The 16,617-nt window shown below is 49.6% G+C and overlaps 1 protein-coding gene across 4 annotated transcripts in view; it reads right to left on the bottom strand.

Annotated features, from left to right (window-relative positions):
• MECOM (MDS1 and EVI1 complex locus) overlaps positions 1–16,617 on the bottom strand; it is a 327,125-nt gene that overhangs the window by 36,368 nt on the left and 274,140 nt on the right. For 3 of the 4 annotated variants that reach the window (XM_040074068.2, XM_040074072.2, XM_040074074.2), the window contains exons 3-4: positions 10,614–10,748; positions 224–326 (exon numbers count right to left, since the gene is read on the bottom strand). In XM_040074068.2, the coding sequence (XP_039930002.1) occupies positions 224–326; positions 10,614–10,748 (238 nt within the window). Of the gene's footprint in view, positions 1–223; positions 327–10,613; positions 10,749–12,304; positions 12,426–16,617 lie in introns of those variants that run through there. The other variant, XM_040074073.2, reaches the window with a different exon arrangement.

Here is a 16,617-nt window from a genome sequence, read left to right as displayed (position 1 = left end):
TGGACTGTTGTTCTTCTTTTGCAACCCCACAAAACCATCAAGTGTCAATCAGGAACAGAAGGGAAGAAGATGGACAAACACAACCACAGTCCAGCTCTCCTCCCTGGCTGCAGTGAAGCCATTACAGATTGCAAGCCAAGAAAAAGATCTGCCTAAATTCTGGGTTAATTTCAGTGAATTAATTTCACTGGGTTAATTAACGAAACAGTAAGAAGAGGCTAACCATGGATGTCCGGAGCCATCGTCTCATGTGAATAATCTTCACTCTTCATGAACAGTAAGAGCTCCTCTCCTGGTTCAATATCTGCTACCACTCTGTAGAATATCTGGGAAAAGAAAAACAAACACCAAAATCAGAAAGAAAAAGCAAGGTAAGCACCATGACAGGCCAAGAAGCATCAAGCACTGCTGGTGAGCGTGGCAGACCTCGTGGTCTGAGCCTGCCCGCTCATGATGCTGCTGCTGGAGAGGAGCTGATTGACCATGGCAGGTCTGCTCCCTCCAGCCTCAAAGCCATTGTGTTTTGGGCTCTGTGAGGATAAAAAGAACAGCTGCTTTCAACAGCCTCTGCTGCAAAATGAGCTGTGTGATGACTGCAGATATCACCAGCAACTTGTCTGCTGAGTTATACCAAACCCAAGTACAGAGCAGCCATAAAACACATCCCTGAGTGATGCTGGTAAGGGAAGGAACTCCTGTTGCACTGGGAAAAGGTCCTAAAGTAATTTTAATGCTCAGACTCAATTATCTTAGATGTCTTTTCCAACCCTAATGTTTCTGCAATTCTAAAGCAGACATGAGGAGATGCTGCTGGTTAAGCCATAGACATCCAGCCCCCTGTTCCATCTACACAGTCCAAAAATCCGTGAGGAGAGAAGCCTGTAAGAACCAGTGCACCTGGTTATTCCTTAGCTTCAAATGGAAACCAAAGGAAAAATCAGTCCTGGATGAAGAAACACCGTGAGCAGCCAAAGCTGCTGGTGGTGGCCCTGGCTGGTGACACCTTGTCCCCTCACACAGGTGATGCTGGGCGGTGGGAAGGAGCCCACTGGGGAGGCAGCAGGCTGTGGGGGAGGGCAAAGGGGACACCCTCCCTTGGGTCCACGCACCAGAGGAAGCACACGCCACCACCACGAGACTCTGCCGAAAGGAAATTCCCAAAATCCATCTGGCTGCTTTCTGTCTCAGCAGGAAACGCGAAGAGCACTAAAAAGCTCCACGAAGCAGCTCAAATAAATATTAGTAACTTCCTCGGGCCTTGTTAAACAAAACCACATGACAGCTATGTTTCCTACGCTAAAAAATGATGCCTTTGCTTTTTCTCAGGCTAATGCATTTTTAAAGGGTTTGCTCCCAAACTCTTAGCTCCCAACACTCATTGCAGTGCACGGGGAGAGGGGCAGCAAATCACCTCCAGCGTTCAAAGGCACAGAGATGAGCCTGTCCCAGGTAAGGACAGGTGTCTGGAGGTTCGTGGGTACCTTCCCTGCGCGGTCACACGTGCACTGTCACCCGCGGTGGGCGCTTTCCCTGCCCAGGCACACACAGCCTGTCACCCACCGGCAGCCAGCACATACCGGTGTCCTCCAGGAGGTGGCCGTACAGGCTAATCCTTTCTGTCTGCACAAGCTGAAATACCTAAAAATACCGAATTAATTATGCGTTTCCTCAGATTTGGAGGAGTTTTTCCTTCGGTTTGTCCCAAAAGCCACTCCGGAGAACAGGGCAGGGAGCGGCAGTGGAGGCTGCTGGCACAGCTCATCCCACATCACGATGCTCACCCCCGACCAGGCGACAGAAGCGCTGGCAAAACACATCAGGCACAAGGTACCATTGCCACAAGCCCCTGCTTGGGGACAGTTTTCCCCATAAAAACCAGGAGAAGGAATTTATGGGCAGTGTGATCCACCCTCCCTCCTCATCCTCGCCACCCTCATTGAAACATCAGCCTGGGCTGCTTGGGCTTCCCATTTGTATCTCTTGTTGAGGGGATTTCAAACTCCACCGAGTGTTTTGGAGGCCAAGAGAGCCACGGCAGTGTCCTGTGTAAATCTCTTCATGCAGCCAGGCAAATATCTGGTACCACAAGCCCCTGTGGATCCACTGCCGTTGTCAGTGCCAAAGGACACAGGGCTTCCTGGTGGGCTTCAGCGTGCACTGAGGCAGCACAGCTCATCCCATCAAAGGCCAAACCACATTTAAATTAAGTCAGCTTTTTACGTCTTGCAAATAAACCTGATGACAGTGCCACATCCAGTGAATATTTGCTGCAAGCAATGCTTGGTTTTCCATTTGTTACGATGAATGTATTGGAAAGTGGATTTTTAATTCCAGAAGTGTAATGGTCTCTGCATTTCTGAAAGGGAAGCTGCAGTTGGATCTGTGAAAGATGGGCCCAGTTGCTGGCTGGTTTGGGTGAAAATAATGTGTGGAATAATGGCATGTGCACACTGACTGAAGAGACTTCTGCAGACCTCCCTGTTGGGATGGAAGTAGGAGCAGGACCACCACAGAGCCAGGAAGGACTTCCACCATTCCAGAGGGACTGTGCTGAAGCTTCTGCTCTACCCAGGACTTGCTTCTGCTGCCAGGTTTTCTTTCCCAGTCAGGTAAATGCCGCTGTTCTTCCCGGGCTGGTGTTGCATCCGCACCAAGGAGCGAACAAAAACTGCAGCGGAGCCTTCTCGGGTATTTTCCCTGTCCCATCAAAGGTGTTTGGACAGACCTTTTCAACTCTCACCACAGAGTGAGGACACATGCACTGGGGCATAAAGAGGGTCTTGCTCACAAGCGCTGTGCCGGGGAGCATCGCTTCTCTTGGGGAAGCCCAGGAGGATGCAGCATCTTTCCTGCAGCTGTGGGACACATCCCTGAGCAGGGAGTAGACTCTGCAGCCAGTTGTCTTGTCTGCATTGGTATTTAAAGATCCAGAGATGATCCAACTACCTATCAGAAACTGCCTGGCCAACCTCTCTGTCCCTCAGCAGGGGAACAAGTTGACTGTTTCAAAAAGCTTCATTTTTTAAGTTGAGTAATGTTTCTTTATTTTGCGTCTCAAACCCAACATTCTCCAAAACAAAGGCTGAGTGACAGAATTCCAGCTCTGGCATTTTCACATCATTAGACTACTAACTTTTATTATTGTTAAAAATATTTGTTTAAAATTTCTGTACGTACAGAAAAAAATCACCTGCACCATTTATTCATCAATTTGCGTTGCAGTGAGAATCTAAAATAAAACATATTGAAGTTTAAACCAAAATGATCGTGCAGCTAAATTTATTCTGATTTTAAGACCTGTCCTTATTACTTCACATGAATAGCATTTTTTTTCTCACTCCTCCCACTTAAAACGCCCTGGAATTACCCTGTCTGGGAAAAAGTGAGAAGCAAACTGTTGAAATGAATCATGTTGCCCAAATTTTGAGGCAGCAGCAGCAGATGACTGAGGGCAGGTGGGGAGGGGGTGTCCTGCAGCCCCCAGATGAGGAACCTCCCAAATTCCCCGCCAGCCCCACAGGTACCCCTTGGGCTGCCTGTATTTTGCAAGCACAGCACCTCTACCACAGGCAGCAGTTTCTGTATTAGGAAATGCTATCATAAAATAAGTGGATTTTTCAATTGCAAGGCCTGAAGATTTCTGGGGCACAGTCCTGACTCTACCTCCTTAATGAAAGGTTTCCATTTTCTGGCTATCATTTCTCCAGCTGACTGAGCCTGCTCCATTAACCAACTTTTTTGGGTTAACCTGCACCGGTCTGCTTGAGAACAAGTATAGGAAGAGCTCCTGCACAGGAGAGGAACGACCAGAGGAGGGGGGAAAAAAAGCAAAGTCCAGATGCGCATTTCACATGCCCTGGGATCAACGGTGTGTGACTACAGTTTATGTAGGAAGAGCAAAATCGGATTCAGGTCTGGAAACACTTTCCAAGTTCAGGGGGTCCGAGGTGGGGAGAAGCTGGGGGAGGCCTGGCTCATCAGCGCTCTGTGCCTGCCCACACCGCAGGTCAGAGATCTGTGCTACCGAGCAGAAATAAAAAGCTCCCAAACTGCAAAGCCATAAAGGGAAAGGGGAGGGGGGAGAAAAAAAAGGAACACACACAATTCACTTTTAAATGGATGAATAAGGCCTCATTGTTATGAATCCCAGTTTACTTTTCCTGGTCAGGCACTTGAAATTTTATTTATGCTTAATAGACTGCATTTGGCATGTGTAAAGATGACAGAAGCGTGAATTATGAATGACCTTCGACCTACGCAGGAAGTTGTAATAATTGAAATAATAGCGCAACGCGCTCCCCGCGAGCTCGGCTGGGGCCACGCTTGGCCGCTGAGCCCGTGTGCTTTGAAGCACCCCAGCCATCCCCCTGCCCCTGCCAGCCCCACACCGCCCTGCCTGGACCCCCCTCTGCTCCCATCGGCATCCCCCAGAACCAGGAGGGGTTAATTGAAGTTAAGGTTTTGCAGGGGGAAAAGCAACAGCTCAGTCACTGAGTGCCAGCGAAGGCAGGAACTGCCTCGCACACATTTGTGCCCCAAAGAGGAGCTGTGTTTATTTGGTGCATCCAACTAAACCCTTTATTCCTGCCTACAGCTTTGGAAAATATTGCACGTGCCCCAGAGCTGCCTGGGAAATTCAGACCGTAGGGCTGGCTGGAGATGCTGCTCCAAGCCGATGCAGGTTGTCCTTCAACCCCCCGGCCACGTGCTGAACTCACGGCTCCCACCACGGGGGAGGCACCCAGAGATCCTGTCCTGCCCCACGCTGGTGCAAACAGGGGGACTCGCTCTGCTGGGGATGGTGGGGTGGAACAGAAGGCCCCAAAAGTGGATTGCTCCCTGGTGAGCCCCTCCAACACCCACATCCAGCACTCACTGGACCACATTCCAAGGGTACACCCACCCCAAGCAGGGCAGCCTCATCTCCCAGTGCCTTTGGGAATGTGCCCCAAGAGGCAGCGTGCATGCTGCCAACCGGCACCCCCTCTACACTCTTCGGAGCGAGAGTGGAACTTGCTTGAAAAGCAAAACAAATTAAATGTCCAAAACTACTAATGAGCATTATGTCCGAGGAGCTCCATCAAAACCAGGAATTATGCCTGCCAGGTAAATGAGAAGGAGGAACAGACACAGAACTTCACAACAAGCCGTAATTAAGAGTTTGAAGGGGAAAAAACAAGAAAGAGAAAGGTCCAAATAGTACAGCTTCAATTTTAACTCCCCTGATGAACAACTTGTGCAGCTGGAGAGCTGTGTGATGAAACCTGAGCCACGTTCTTTTTGCTATACTCAGGCAAATGATAAATTGAAACAAACTGGAGTTTTTTCAAGGGCCAAGGTAGAAGAATCCTGCCTGAGAGCTGTACTGGGCCCAAAGAAAACTTCAGCAAAAATCCAGAGGCAAAACTCAACAAGCCTCTGCACACAAGGGGCTGCAGGGGCACAAGTGGAAGCCCAGTGAGGAGAAAGGACCTTCCTCTTCCCACTGCAGAGAGGGCAGGGGAGCACCACAGTGCCTCAGCACCAGGGCTGTGAATCCTTTCCTTCTTCATCTCCAAAATGCCCCAAACTCTCTATGCAGGAAGGACCCGAGGAAGGATGCACCAGGAATCCCCATTTTTCCACCTTGTGAGGGAGAAGGTGCCTCCTGCTCTCCCAAGAAGCGAACTGCAGGATACTTCTCTGCAGAGCATCTTGAGGGGGCTGAAGGCCACCTCCTTCCCCAGTACCACTCAGGTCTTCTTCCACTCTTGGTGAATTTTAGTTTCTGTGAAAGCCTCGGTTCATCCGAGCTGCTCTGGTCATGAGAACCTCTTCCTTGACTAACCTCTGACACCAGACCCCAACTTCTGTCACCCACCTGTTCTCCTGAGCTGACCTAACCAATCAGTTGTCCTCTAACACTCATGAACCTCCATTAATGAACCACACCAGTATCAAGCAAGGTGCAGTCTTGTCCTGGCTCTGTGGTTGCCCACAATTCTCTACGCTTTAATGAGCGAGTAGGATTTGACTGCCCCCATCACAAAAAATCCCTTATCACTTTCATGAAACAAGAATCATCAAGTAAAACCTCATCACTTTGCAGAAAGGCAAACATGAAGTCCTAGGTTTGGTTCTAAACAGTTTATTTTAGGTCACATCAGGACAGTCCAATGCTGAGGGCAGTAACACCACCAGTGCATCAAATTCCGGATAACACAGGCAGTCATAAAGCCCAGGCAGGAATTTCACCCACAGCATCAGCTCTAACTGCAGCAAGTGGAAAATCACCACTGAGCAGCTCTTCGTTCCACCAGCCCCAAGCTAAAACATCCCTGCTCCACTGGAGACAGATTTTCAGTGGGAGCTGGATTAAACTTCATTTGATAAATAACCAACAACTCCTTGTATGAGCTCAGCGTGTGCTGCCCTCCTGACCCACAACAGCCAAAACCTTTAATTTCACTCTCTGACAACAAAGCCTCAAAACTATTCCTTAAATACACAACTTTTGCAGGTGGCTGTGCAAGGAGCCCCTGCCCGACGCGGACGGGGGGCCGCGGCCATAAAACCTGAAACATGAAGCTGTGCCTGCAGATTAAAAAAGTTTGTAAAACGTGTAAGGTGGGATCAGATCTGGTGGAACCTACAGCAGTAGGTTCACTCCTGTAAGTTTATATCACTGACATCAGGCATGTTGTTAAGAGTGTGATACTACTGGTTTTGCTCCCTTTGCAGTGGCACGTACTTGAGTATAAGGCAAGGAAACAAAACACACACACAAAAACCCAGCAAAAACCTATTTCAGCACGCACAGCAATCTAAAACCTCAGTAGAGTGATCCTGAGTCACTCTGAGTTTTCCATGGATAAACCAAGGGGACCCTCCAGGAGCTGCTTTGTTGGGGGGAAAGAGAAGCTCGGGGCAGCTTCACAGCACTGTGTGTCTGTATCAGTGTCAGAACACTGCAAGCAACAAGCAAGGTAAAAACAGTATTCAGGGGTCTTAACTTCAACAGCTACCAACAATCTTTCTGAAAATAAAAAAGTTAAAAAAAAAAAAAAAATTGTAGTTTGAAGGTGACCATGATCTCAGCCTGGAATGTGTGACAGCTCCTTCCATGCCACTGCTTGATTTGCAACCACACTTTCATTAACATACATCTTTAAAAATAATGCTTTTGCTGGGCTGACAGCAGTGCCAGAAATCCTAATAGAGCCAGTCATTCTGAAGTCATTAAAAAGTTGAACTAATAGATATTCAACGATAACAGAGAGGAGTCGTCCAAGATAGCAGAAACTGCTCTAGAATCCTAAAATGACTCTGAGCTGAAAAAACACATTCCAGGGCAAGAACAGTGACAAGACTCTCTGTAGCTCTGCACATGCTGTAGTCCCTTTGGGGAAAAGAGAAAGACTGAGTGCCCCGTTTGTGGAATTTCACTATTGATACACACCGAAAATTACGTATGTTCAGGTTAGATTGGGTATGACAGGAGATAATATGTAAGACAGCAAAAAGAAATCCTAGATCGACCTCATTCGAAATTTAAAAGAAAATAAGTAAAAAAATGCAGCTTTTAAGCCCTACTCCAGCTGCAATCAAATGAAACATGAGTTGCATCCAGCGCGCATGTTTTGACTGCATCTCACCATTATCGAGCTGTTCATCTCAGCAAAGCTCATTTATACAGTCATAAGAAAGAGCCCAGGCCTTTTGTAAAGTTGATCCTAAGTGATGAAACCTAACCTCAGCCGTGAGTCAGGGGGTGGGGTGGTATGTCTCTGAAAAAACTCTAAGAGAGAAAATGACAAAAAAGATGTTTTTCTTTCCCTCTCTTTGTTAAATACAGCAGGTAGAACACAGTGGAGTGACCAGATTACACACCGCCCCGAGCTCATCCCAATCCTGCCTCGAGCAGTCTGGGAACCATACCTGTCTGTCAGTCAAGCTTGAATTTAGTAGTACAAACTTGTGGGCAGCATGAGGCTGGGAGCGCTGGCAGGATCTTTTACCTCCTCAGGTACAGCCCTGTGTTTGCTTGTGAATTTTACAGATGAGTTGAAGCAATTAGAGGTGAACAATTACTGCTGATCGAGTGTCTGTGGCTCGGGAGCGAGCGGCGTCTCCGCGCTGGGGATGCTCCCCGTGCAACCAGGGCTGCTGAGGGGCTTTGTGTCCCTGGGGGAGGCAGGAAGAACTGGGGTGTCCCCCCACACCTGCACCCAGCACTGGCTGTGGCTCCAGCTGAGCTGGGGTCTCCTGTACCAGCTGGGCTGCATCGTCTCTGCCCTCCAGCTCTATCTACAACCAATGACACGCATTCTCGGCTTTGCCTTATTTTTATTTTCCCATTTTATTCCCTTCTTTTTCTTTCTCCCCCTGCTTTTTAGTTTTGGTTTTTTTTTTTTTTTTTTCCAGGAGCTACCGAGGCTGAGTGACCCCAGGCAGCCCCACACAGTCTATATGTGCACACTCAGCCCTGACTTGCATTTGTCACTCCTTGTACACGCACGCGTTTGGCCATGTAACGTCCATTTCCCAGTTCGCCTTCCCATTATATTTTATATTACCTCTGGCGAGCTTGTGCCAGAAGAAAGCAGAAGGAGGAGCTGTTAGAAAAGCTTTCTTGCTTTAAGATTCGAGAGCACATTTTTAGCATTAACTTTTTAGGTTCTGGTCATAAAACGTTGGAGTACGCAGACGGTTTTGTGGGTGAACGTGCAGCGTTTCCAGAGGGCCAAACGAACGACAATCTCCTGCTGACAGCACCCAGATCACAACATGCTACTTGAAAGACAACCAAATCTTAATTTGCAAATCTCAGCAACAAAAACGCTATAAAAATATGGAATTATGAACAGCACGATACTGTGCAAAATAAATAACAAGTCTCCAGTGAATGAAGGGGATTACTGGCAGCAGTACAGCCACCATTACCAAATGTCAGAAATGTAAACACTAAAAAAAGAGAAAGTTAAAAGCGCCATAACTCTCCTTCCAAAAACGTCAAAGCGCGGGTGCTTGTGTGCGTTCAGAGGGAGATGCTGATGGCTCAGCCTCGCCTGCACTTTCAGCTGCAGATCCCCAACACCGACCCAAGGACAGTGAGTTGCTCTGACCAATGCACGTGATTCTACTTCTGTTCTTTCCTACCTGCTCAATGTAAAATACTTGAATTTGCTGTTTCAATTAATTGACACAGTTTCCTTTTCCTATCACTGTTCCATAAATGCTCTGCATGGAGAGAATTTACCGTTTTTCAGCACAACGCATATTTCAGCTTTGAAAACATAACTTGCTTTTACTAATAACCTTTAGGGTTTCTTTAGTTAAACCAGCTGCTGTATAAAAAAGAAATTATCTCTCAGTCTGCTGGCTCGTTCTATGCTACATGTGCTCAGGGCTGAACTGTAAAAGTTGGAAATGAAAAAGATCTTCTCTCATAGTTTCTGAGAAAGTTATTTAACCCAGTTTTAATCAGCTGTCTTGCATGACTGAAATACATAGCACTGGGCTGGAAATAGCAGGCTCCCTCACATTCATTTCCTATACGTAAGGAATTTGATTAGAAAGAATGATTTCTAATTGAAGCTTTGTGTCTGGTTGTGATTCCTCTTTCAATACTGTCAAGGCAATTAAATCAGCTAAAGATAATCTCTAACGTTCACCTGATGCAGTTAATTAAGCGGTGAAAAATGAAACACTGATTAAATGAATCGAATCATACGTTGCAGGTAGCACAGTTTAAATTGGAAACAAGAATTCACAGTCAGTTGCTGCTTTTCTGTTTTAGATATTTTACTTTAAAGAAGCAAAGCTTCCTCAGCCCAACTTCACCCATTGAAATATTTCATAATGGCCTGTGTTATCCGCAGACAAAAGCAATCCCTGATTTAGGAAACACCTAATAACTCATCAGCATAATTGAAAACAAAATGCTTTACTGCTTTACTGCATTCTGCCTTTGCCTATCCCAGCCTTTTTTCCAACACGCAAGGATAAATAATGTTTCAGCCCAACAACGAATGGACTTGAGTGCAATAAACGAAAAGAAAAAGAAAGCCACCGAAGAGCCTGATTCAGCACATAAGTACTGTGAGTTCCAGCAAAGTGTATGGGAAGGCACAATAATATCCACGCACGTGTGCATTCAAATCCAAAGCCCCACACAAGCAAGCACACTGGTAACTGGTAACATTATCACTTTTGTGTCCTTCGCTCTTTACATTAAATTCACATTACAGTTTCTGACCAACTCAACGATTTAACATAGCAATCCAAGTGGATTGCAACAGGAGCCAGAAAAATGCTCCTAATTCAAAACCAGCACATAATGGCTTTGCATCCCTTAGAGAGCAGTGCTGAATTTTATCAGGTATAAGACAAAAAAAAAAAAAAAAAAAAAATCATTTATGAATTGAACAACAATATGGAAAATAAAAAATGCATATTTTCCACTGCCCATAATCAAAATTATTCCATTCTGCATTTCCATCTGTACCTTATGTTTTGCCGTAACAGCCAACAGGCCAAAAGCTGCTGTGAATTGCTGTGTTTTTTTTTTTTTCCATTGACACCTGAAAGTTCCCTAAAAAATAATTCCCTAAAAGAAAGTGAACACCACGTACCTGATCACTTATTTGACATGCAACAAGGTTGTGCTGATTGTAGCATCCAGCAAACTTGATATATTTGAGCCAGTTTCCTACATCTGGTTGACTGGCATCTATGCAGAACTTCACATTGCAAAACTCATCCAAGATCTAAAAAGAAGAATATGAAAGAGTAAATCTTTCTGTCACTGGCCAAGTATTCTAATCAAAAGAAAAATCACAGGTTTCCAGATAAACAAGTGGATAATAATAATAATAATAATAATAATAATAATAATAATAATAATAATAATAGTAACAGCGTGTTTATTCAGAAATATGTTTCCCTGCTGAGTTTTTTTTTTTAGGAACTGTCAGAATACATACATAATAATAAAAAGACAATAAATGTTCTGAAAAATGTCTTGACAAATATTTACATGTAATCGAAATGTTCTCTAATTATTGCAAAGAAACACTATGTTAATTTAAGAGGTACCTGGTTTTCTATGCATTCATCAATGACTATGTCTGAAATTATTCTTTTAATTAAATAGGACTCTGACAGGAATATAACAAAAATTATTAAAATAGATGGCGTTGGCTTCATTTAAGGTTTCTGGTTTGTTTCAGAATTTACATTGATTGCAACAGTCATTTAGAATTTTCATATTTGTAGCTCTGATGCAAACTTTATCTGGTAAGCAGAGTTATTTATCTTGTTTTAATACTGCACTTCCCAAACGGCCCTGTGCAACACTTAAATCCCTCCCCTTAATCGAAGCAAATAACAGAACTCCTGGTGTCAAAATAAAGTGAATAAATGAAAAACAATGTAAAAATTCATGCAAACCATGGCAGTATTCAATACACACCAATAAATGGTTCCAATTACGCAGACAATAAACAAATATAACGAGACTGCTCGTGGACAAGCTAAAGACGATGTTCTATTCTAATATTATGACAAATTACTAATCATTACAGAGGACTGAATATCATTACTCGCAAGCCCCACCATCGGCCTATCCCAAACTTCCCACACCCTCCAGGGTGCTGACCGCTAAATTGTAACTTCTTCTCCTCGGCACCGGCAGCAGCCACCCCGCTTTAACAGCAAAATAAAGGAAACAACCTCAAGCGCCCCAAACGCAAAGCGAAGGGCGAGGGAGGCTGTGCCCCGCCGGGGAGAGCGCGGAGCCGCGGCCGGAGCCGGCGCTGCCGCTGCTCGGTCAGCGGGAGCCCACGGAAGGCGCTGCCCGGTCCCTGAAGGGACGCGCTGTCCCCGCGGGGGCTGCCCCGGTCACCCCCCCGCGCCCCCGGGCCGTGGGATTGGGGGTCCGGTGTGTGCGCGCAGCCCGCGGGGCTGCCGAGCATCGCCCCGCCGCGCCCGGCTCTGCCCCCACCTCCAAGAGAGAAGGTGGAAAAGCTCGACCCCGGCCCGGAGGCCCCCGAAGCCCGCAGAGCCCCGCGCTCCGCGCCCGGCGAGCTCGGTCCCCGCGGGCGCGCACGCTGCCGCGCCGCCCGCACCTCCGGCTGCTCTTGGGAAGGGGACGTTGAATTTTCCCTTCCGGAGAAACCCCCAAAGAGGGAAAGGGGGGGTTCACCCCGCACTCCCCGGTGTCTGGGGTCTGCCCCGGGGCCGGCGGCGCGGCGGCACCGACGGGGCAAAGCGGCCCCGTCCCGCGGGGCCGGGGCAGCGCCGCCGCCGCGCTGGCCGCTCTTACCTTGGGTCGCCGGGAGCCCGCGGGGGCAGGGAGGGGGGAGAGGGACAAATATCCTTCAGGCGGCTGGAAGCAACATCTCGGCGTTAAAACGCGGGCGGAGGCCGCGGCCGTCGGGGTCCGGGGAGCGGCGGGCGCGGTGCGGGGCGCTCCACCATGTGCGGGGGGCGGCGGGGCGCGGGCGGGGGCTGCCGGCCCCGGAGGGCTCAGCGGCGGCGGGGCTCGGCGGGTTCCTGCCGGCTCGCCATCACCATCCCCTTTCGGCCCCTCCTGGTCTTATCGGCTGGCTTTGGGGCGGTGTGTGCGAAAAAAGTTATCGGGGAAGGGGGAGGAAGGGGGGAAAAAAAAAAAACCAAACACCCCAAACCCACACAAGGCTCTTCAGGGAAAGGAAAGAGGGAACGGGGAAAAAAAAAAAAAAAAAAAGGAAAAAAAAAAAGGAAAAAGAAAAACAACAACAACAAACCCCACCGCGCACAGCTCAACAAAACAAACTTCTTTCACTTCTCCGCCGGGGATGGGAGAAAAGTGAGTGCGCGTGGGAGGGCGGACGGACGGACGGGCGGCTCTCCCCCTCCCCACGCCCGCAGCCTGCCCGCGGCGCTGCTTCCCCGCCGCACCCCCGGGCAGCGCCCGGCCCGGCCCGGCCCGGCGCGGCCCTCTCCGCCCCCCCTCCCCGCCCACCCCGTCGGGCCGTGCCCTCCCGCCGCTCCCCTTTCGGGCACTGTCTCTTTAAAGCGGGGCAGCCCCGGCCGCTCTGGCAGCCTTTTCCCCCCCCCGCTTCTCCCCGGCCCCCCCGTCCGGGGCGGCGGCGCTCCCGGCGCGCTTAAAGCGACAGCGGCCCCGCGGCCGGGGGTCACCGCCAGGTCGCGGAGGAGCGGCCCCGCCGCGGGGGCTCACCGGCAGCCCGCGGGGGCAGCCCGCTCCAGCCCCTCCCGGACACATCCCCCGCCCGGGCCCGGCGGTGCGCCGTGCCTCGGGTCCTCTCCGCTCGCCTCTATTTATTCGCCGCCGCCGCTCGCCCCGGTGCCCGCAGCCCGGAGCGCCGTCGCGGCCGCCCCGCAGCGGGGGCAGCGGCGAGCGGGAGCCGCGGCGCGCTCGCCCCGACGGCTGCTCCCGGCGCTCCGGCGCGCTCGCTCGGCGGGTTACCCGAATTGTTCCCGTCATCGCGTCACTCCGGTTATTAATAACGATTTTTAATGAAATGCAACGTCTTTTTTTTTTTTTTTTTTTCTCCCTCTCTCCCCCGGCCAGTTTCGCGACGACCACGTTTGGTGCCGCGGAACCACCGCCACGCTTGCAGCCGCTTCCTAAACGATTTTTTTGGTTGTTTGTTGGTTTGTTTGGTTTTTTTTTTTTCCTCCCTTTTTATTTCTTTGGTAACGATTGCCATGAATGGAGCGGCGGGAGGCCGGGCTGTACCTGCCTGCGGGGGCAGGGGGGCCGGGCCCGCTCCCTCCCGCGGGGCAGCGCAGCTTCCCCGGCTCGGGGCTCTCCCGGCGCCGAAGACGTCCGCAAAGTTTGGAACTGCCCGGGCTCACTACGGCGAGATCCTCGTATATGTGCTTTGAGAAGGGGGGGCGGGGGGGAAATAAGAGGGCTGAGCTGTATCTTTTATTGCACCATCCAGAAGTGCCACCCACTTTTTTTTTTTCTTTCTTTCTTTTTTAAGTGCAGATATATTTTTCAGACTAAAAGTGAATTTTTCTTCCCTGGGGGGCCAAGAGAGGCCGGGGAAGGAGAGCGGGGGAGCGGGGGGAGGGCGAGAAGCCGTGTGACAAGAGATGCTGATGGATTCGTCTCAGCGGCCCGTTATCTGTGACATTGACCTGGTAGCTCAGATAATGGCTATTGTCCGAGGGGAGAGAGACGGGGGAAAAGAAAAAAAAAAAAAAAAAAAAAAAAAAACCAAAAAAAACCAAAAAGAAAACTCCACACGCAATGGTGGTAGGTAGGACAGGAAAAAAAAAAAATTCTTTGTCAATAACCTCAGAAAACCCGGTGGGAGATTCCCAGAGCGCCCGGGCCTGGGAACCGGAGCCCGCCCGGTGTGCGGGGCCGTGGGTTCCTGCCCTCCCTCCACTCCCCATTGTTGGGGATCTTTTTTCCTTTTTTTTTTTTTTTCTTTTTTTTTTTTTTTTTTTCCCTCCCTCCCTCTCTCTCTCTCTCTCTTTTTTTTTTTTTTTTTTTTTTTTTTTTTTTTTTAATTTAGCCATAAATTGGCCCGGCTCGCGCTATGAGCTGTTCCTATTTTCTCCCTGTCAGGATGAGGGATTTGCTTTATGATGCATTGTGTATTAAATACAAGTAATCTGGGAAACCGATTGCTCGAGCCCATCGGCCTGATCAGAGCCCCCGATGGGGAGCCCGGAGCCCCTCCTTCCCTCCGGCTCGGCCGTGGCACAAAGGGAGGAAAGGCCGGTGCACGAACAAAGCCCTCCCGGTACCGGAGCGGGGCCCGGGCCGGCCCTCACCGCGGCTCGGCCGCCGCCGCTGGGTGGCGCTCGCCGCCGGGACACCGCGGGCCTTCCCCTCAGCGGGAGCGGGCCCGCCGCTCCCCTTTTTGTGAGGGGGAAAACCCCTTTTTTTAAAATAGTTCCCCTTCATGCAGCGCTCCCAGCGGTTCGGTTGTGACCCGGCGCAGAGGAGAAGGAAGAAGGAGAGGGGGAGGAAGGCTCATGCCCCCGAGGCGGAGGGGTTCGCGGCTTGACCCCCTGTCAAGCCTGGCCCCGCCGCCGGTCGGGACCTCCGACATCCCCAGTCGGGGATGTGGATGCACACATCAACACACGCCGATGTATTTTTTCTTTCACGCGAAAATCTTTTAAACATCTCTTGCCGCCTTTCCCCTCTCCCCTCGGATGGTTCGGTGGACGCTTCAAGAGGCCCAAATATTTCCACAGGGCTGTGTTGGCAATTGTTTATTTAAAACAAGTCGCTCTATTAGTGGAGCAGTCAGGAGTTAGTACTCCAGTCTGCTAGTAATTCCCACCAGGCTGTAAACTGATGCCTCTTTTAAGCCTTTAACTTCATGGTCGTCCCAGAAGTAAAAGTTCTTCTAATGGAGACCCTATGGGCATCGTGCATTCCAGCACATCATTAAAGCAAAGCAAAGCAGCTCGGCCACAGCCAGATGAAATAACGGCACTGTCCACGTTTAATGGGCTTCCTGGGGCCAAACGCTGCCGAGGACAATGGGGGAAAATCAGACAAGTCACTGGTGATTTTTTAAATACCGTAAATGTTCATACTGGACTCGATATTACCCTTTCGCTTGTAGACAAGCCGCTTCACAATCACCTTTTTGACAGAGGTTTAATGTTATATATCTCAAGGTGACTAAACACAACGCTGAGCATCCTGGCTAACACTGTGATGAGTGTTTGAAACACTGGGTGAGTGCATTAAGGTGGAGACAGAAAAGAAAAGTGAAACAAACACGCAGGAAACAAGGGCTTTCTGACATATCCAAACACTCCAGGACAGACCCGGAAAACAACAACAAGAACGAAAGGCAACGCAGTTTCTGCATGTCAATTCCTCCCGCCCGGTGCTGTGGCTATCAACTTGAAAAAAATAAAAATAATAAATAAATAAAATAAAAACAGGTAAAAACACAAGTCTTGCTGCTGATTTCAGGGGGAATAATCAGATAATTTCCAGCCCTTGATGAAGGAGTGGGGTGGGCATCGCAGTGCCCCCCACGTCGGTGCCCTGTCCCTGCTGCCCCTCCTGCCCTCACACGCTCATCCCTCCCAGCCAAAAGGCGGTTTTCAAGTGAGGGAGAGGAGGAGAAAATTAAAGGTAAAAAAAAAAAAATGTAAATAAGAAATTTCCCTTGGTCTGGAAATGGGCCCAACTGAAAGCATGTTAATCTCCACCTCAGTAATTTGGTTCTCCTGGAGAAGACAGAAGCCCTGCTGCTGTGCCCTGCACTTCATAAATCACGTCTTTATGTGGACAAGGTCAGGGCACCTAACAGCTCAGACATGGGCCTTTGCAGTGGCTCGGAGGGCTCCGGCATGTTTATTCTCTCGCACAGATCTCTGAGGAGCAGTCCAGCACGCTTCTAATTACTTTTGATTATTTTCATTTGCTCGGGTCAGACTGGCTTTGCCGGCACTGCTGGAGGGTGGGTTTCCTCCCCCCAGCCCGGCTGTGGGATGCAGGGGGATCAGTGCTGTGCCCTGCACCCCCTCCCTTCCCCAGGGCAGTGCAGGGCTCCAGAGACCCCTGGGGCTCACCCCGCCGGTGGAGGGGGTCCCCTTTTGGCAGTGAAGCCTGGAACCTCCAGCTGAGTCGGGGACCCCCACAGC

Source organism: Hirundo rustica, chromosome 10 (assembly GCF_015227805.2).
Source record: "Hirundo rustica isolate bHirRus1 chromosome 10, bHirRus1.pri.v3, whole genome shotgun sequence".
Classification (NCBI taxonomy): domain Eukaryota; kingdom Metazoa; phylum Chordata; class Aves; order Passeriformes; family Hirundinidae; genus Hirundo; species Hirundo rustica.
This window is presented reverse-complemented; position numbering and strand designations above follow the sequence as displayed.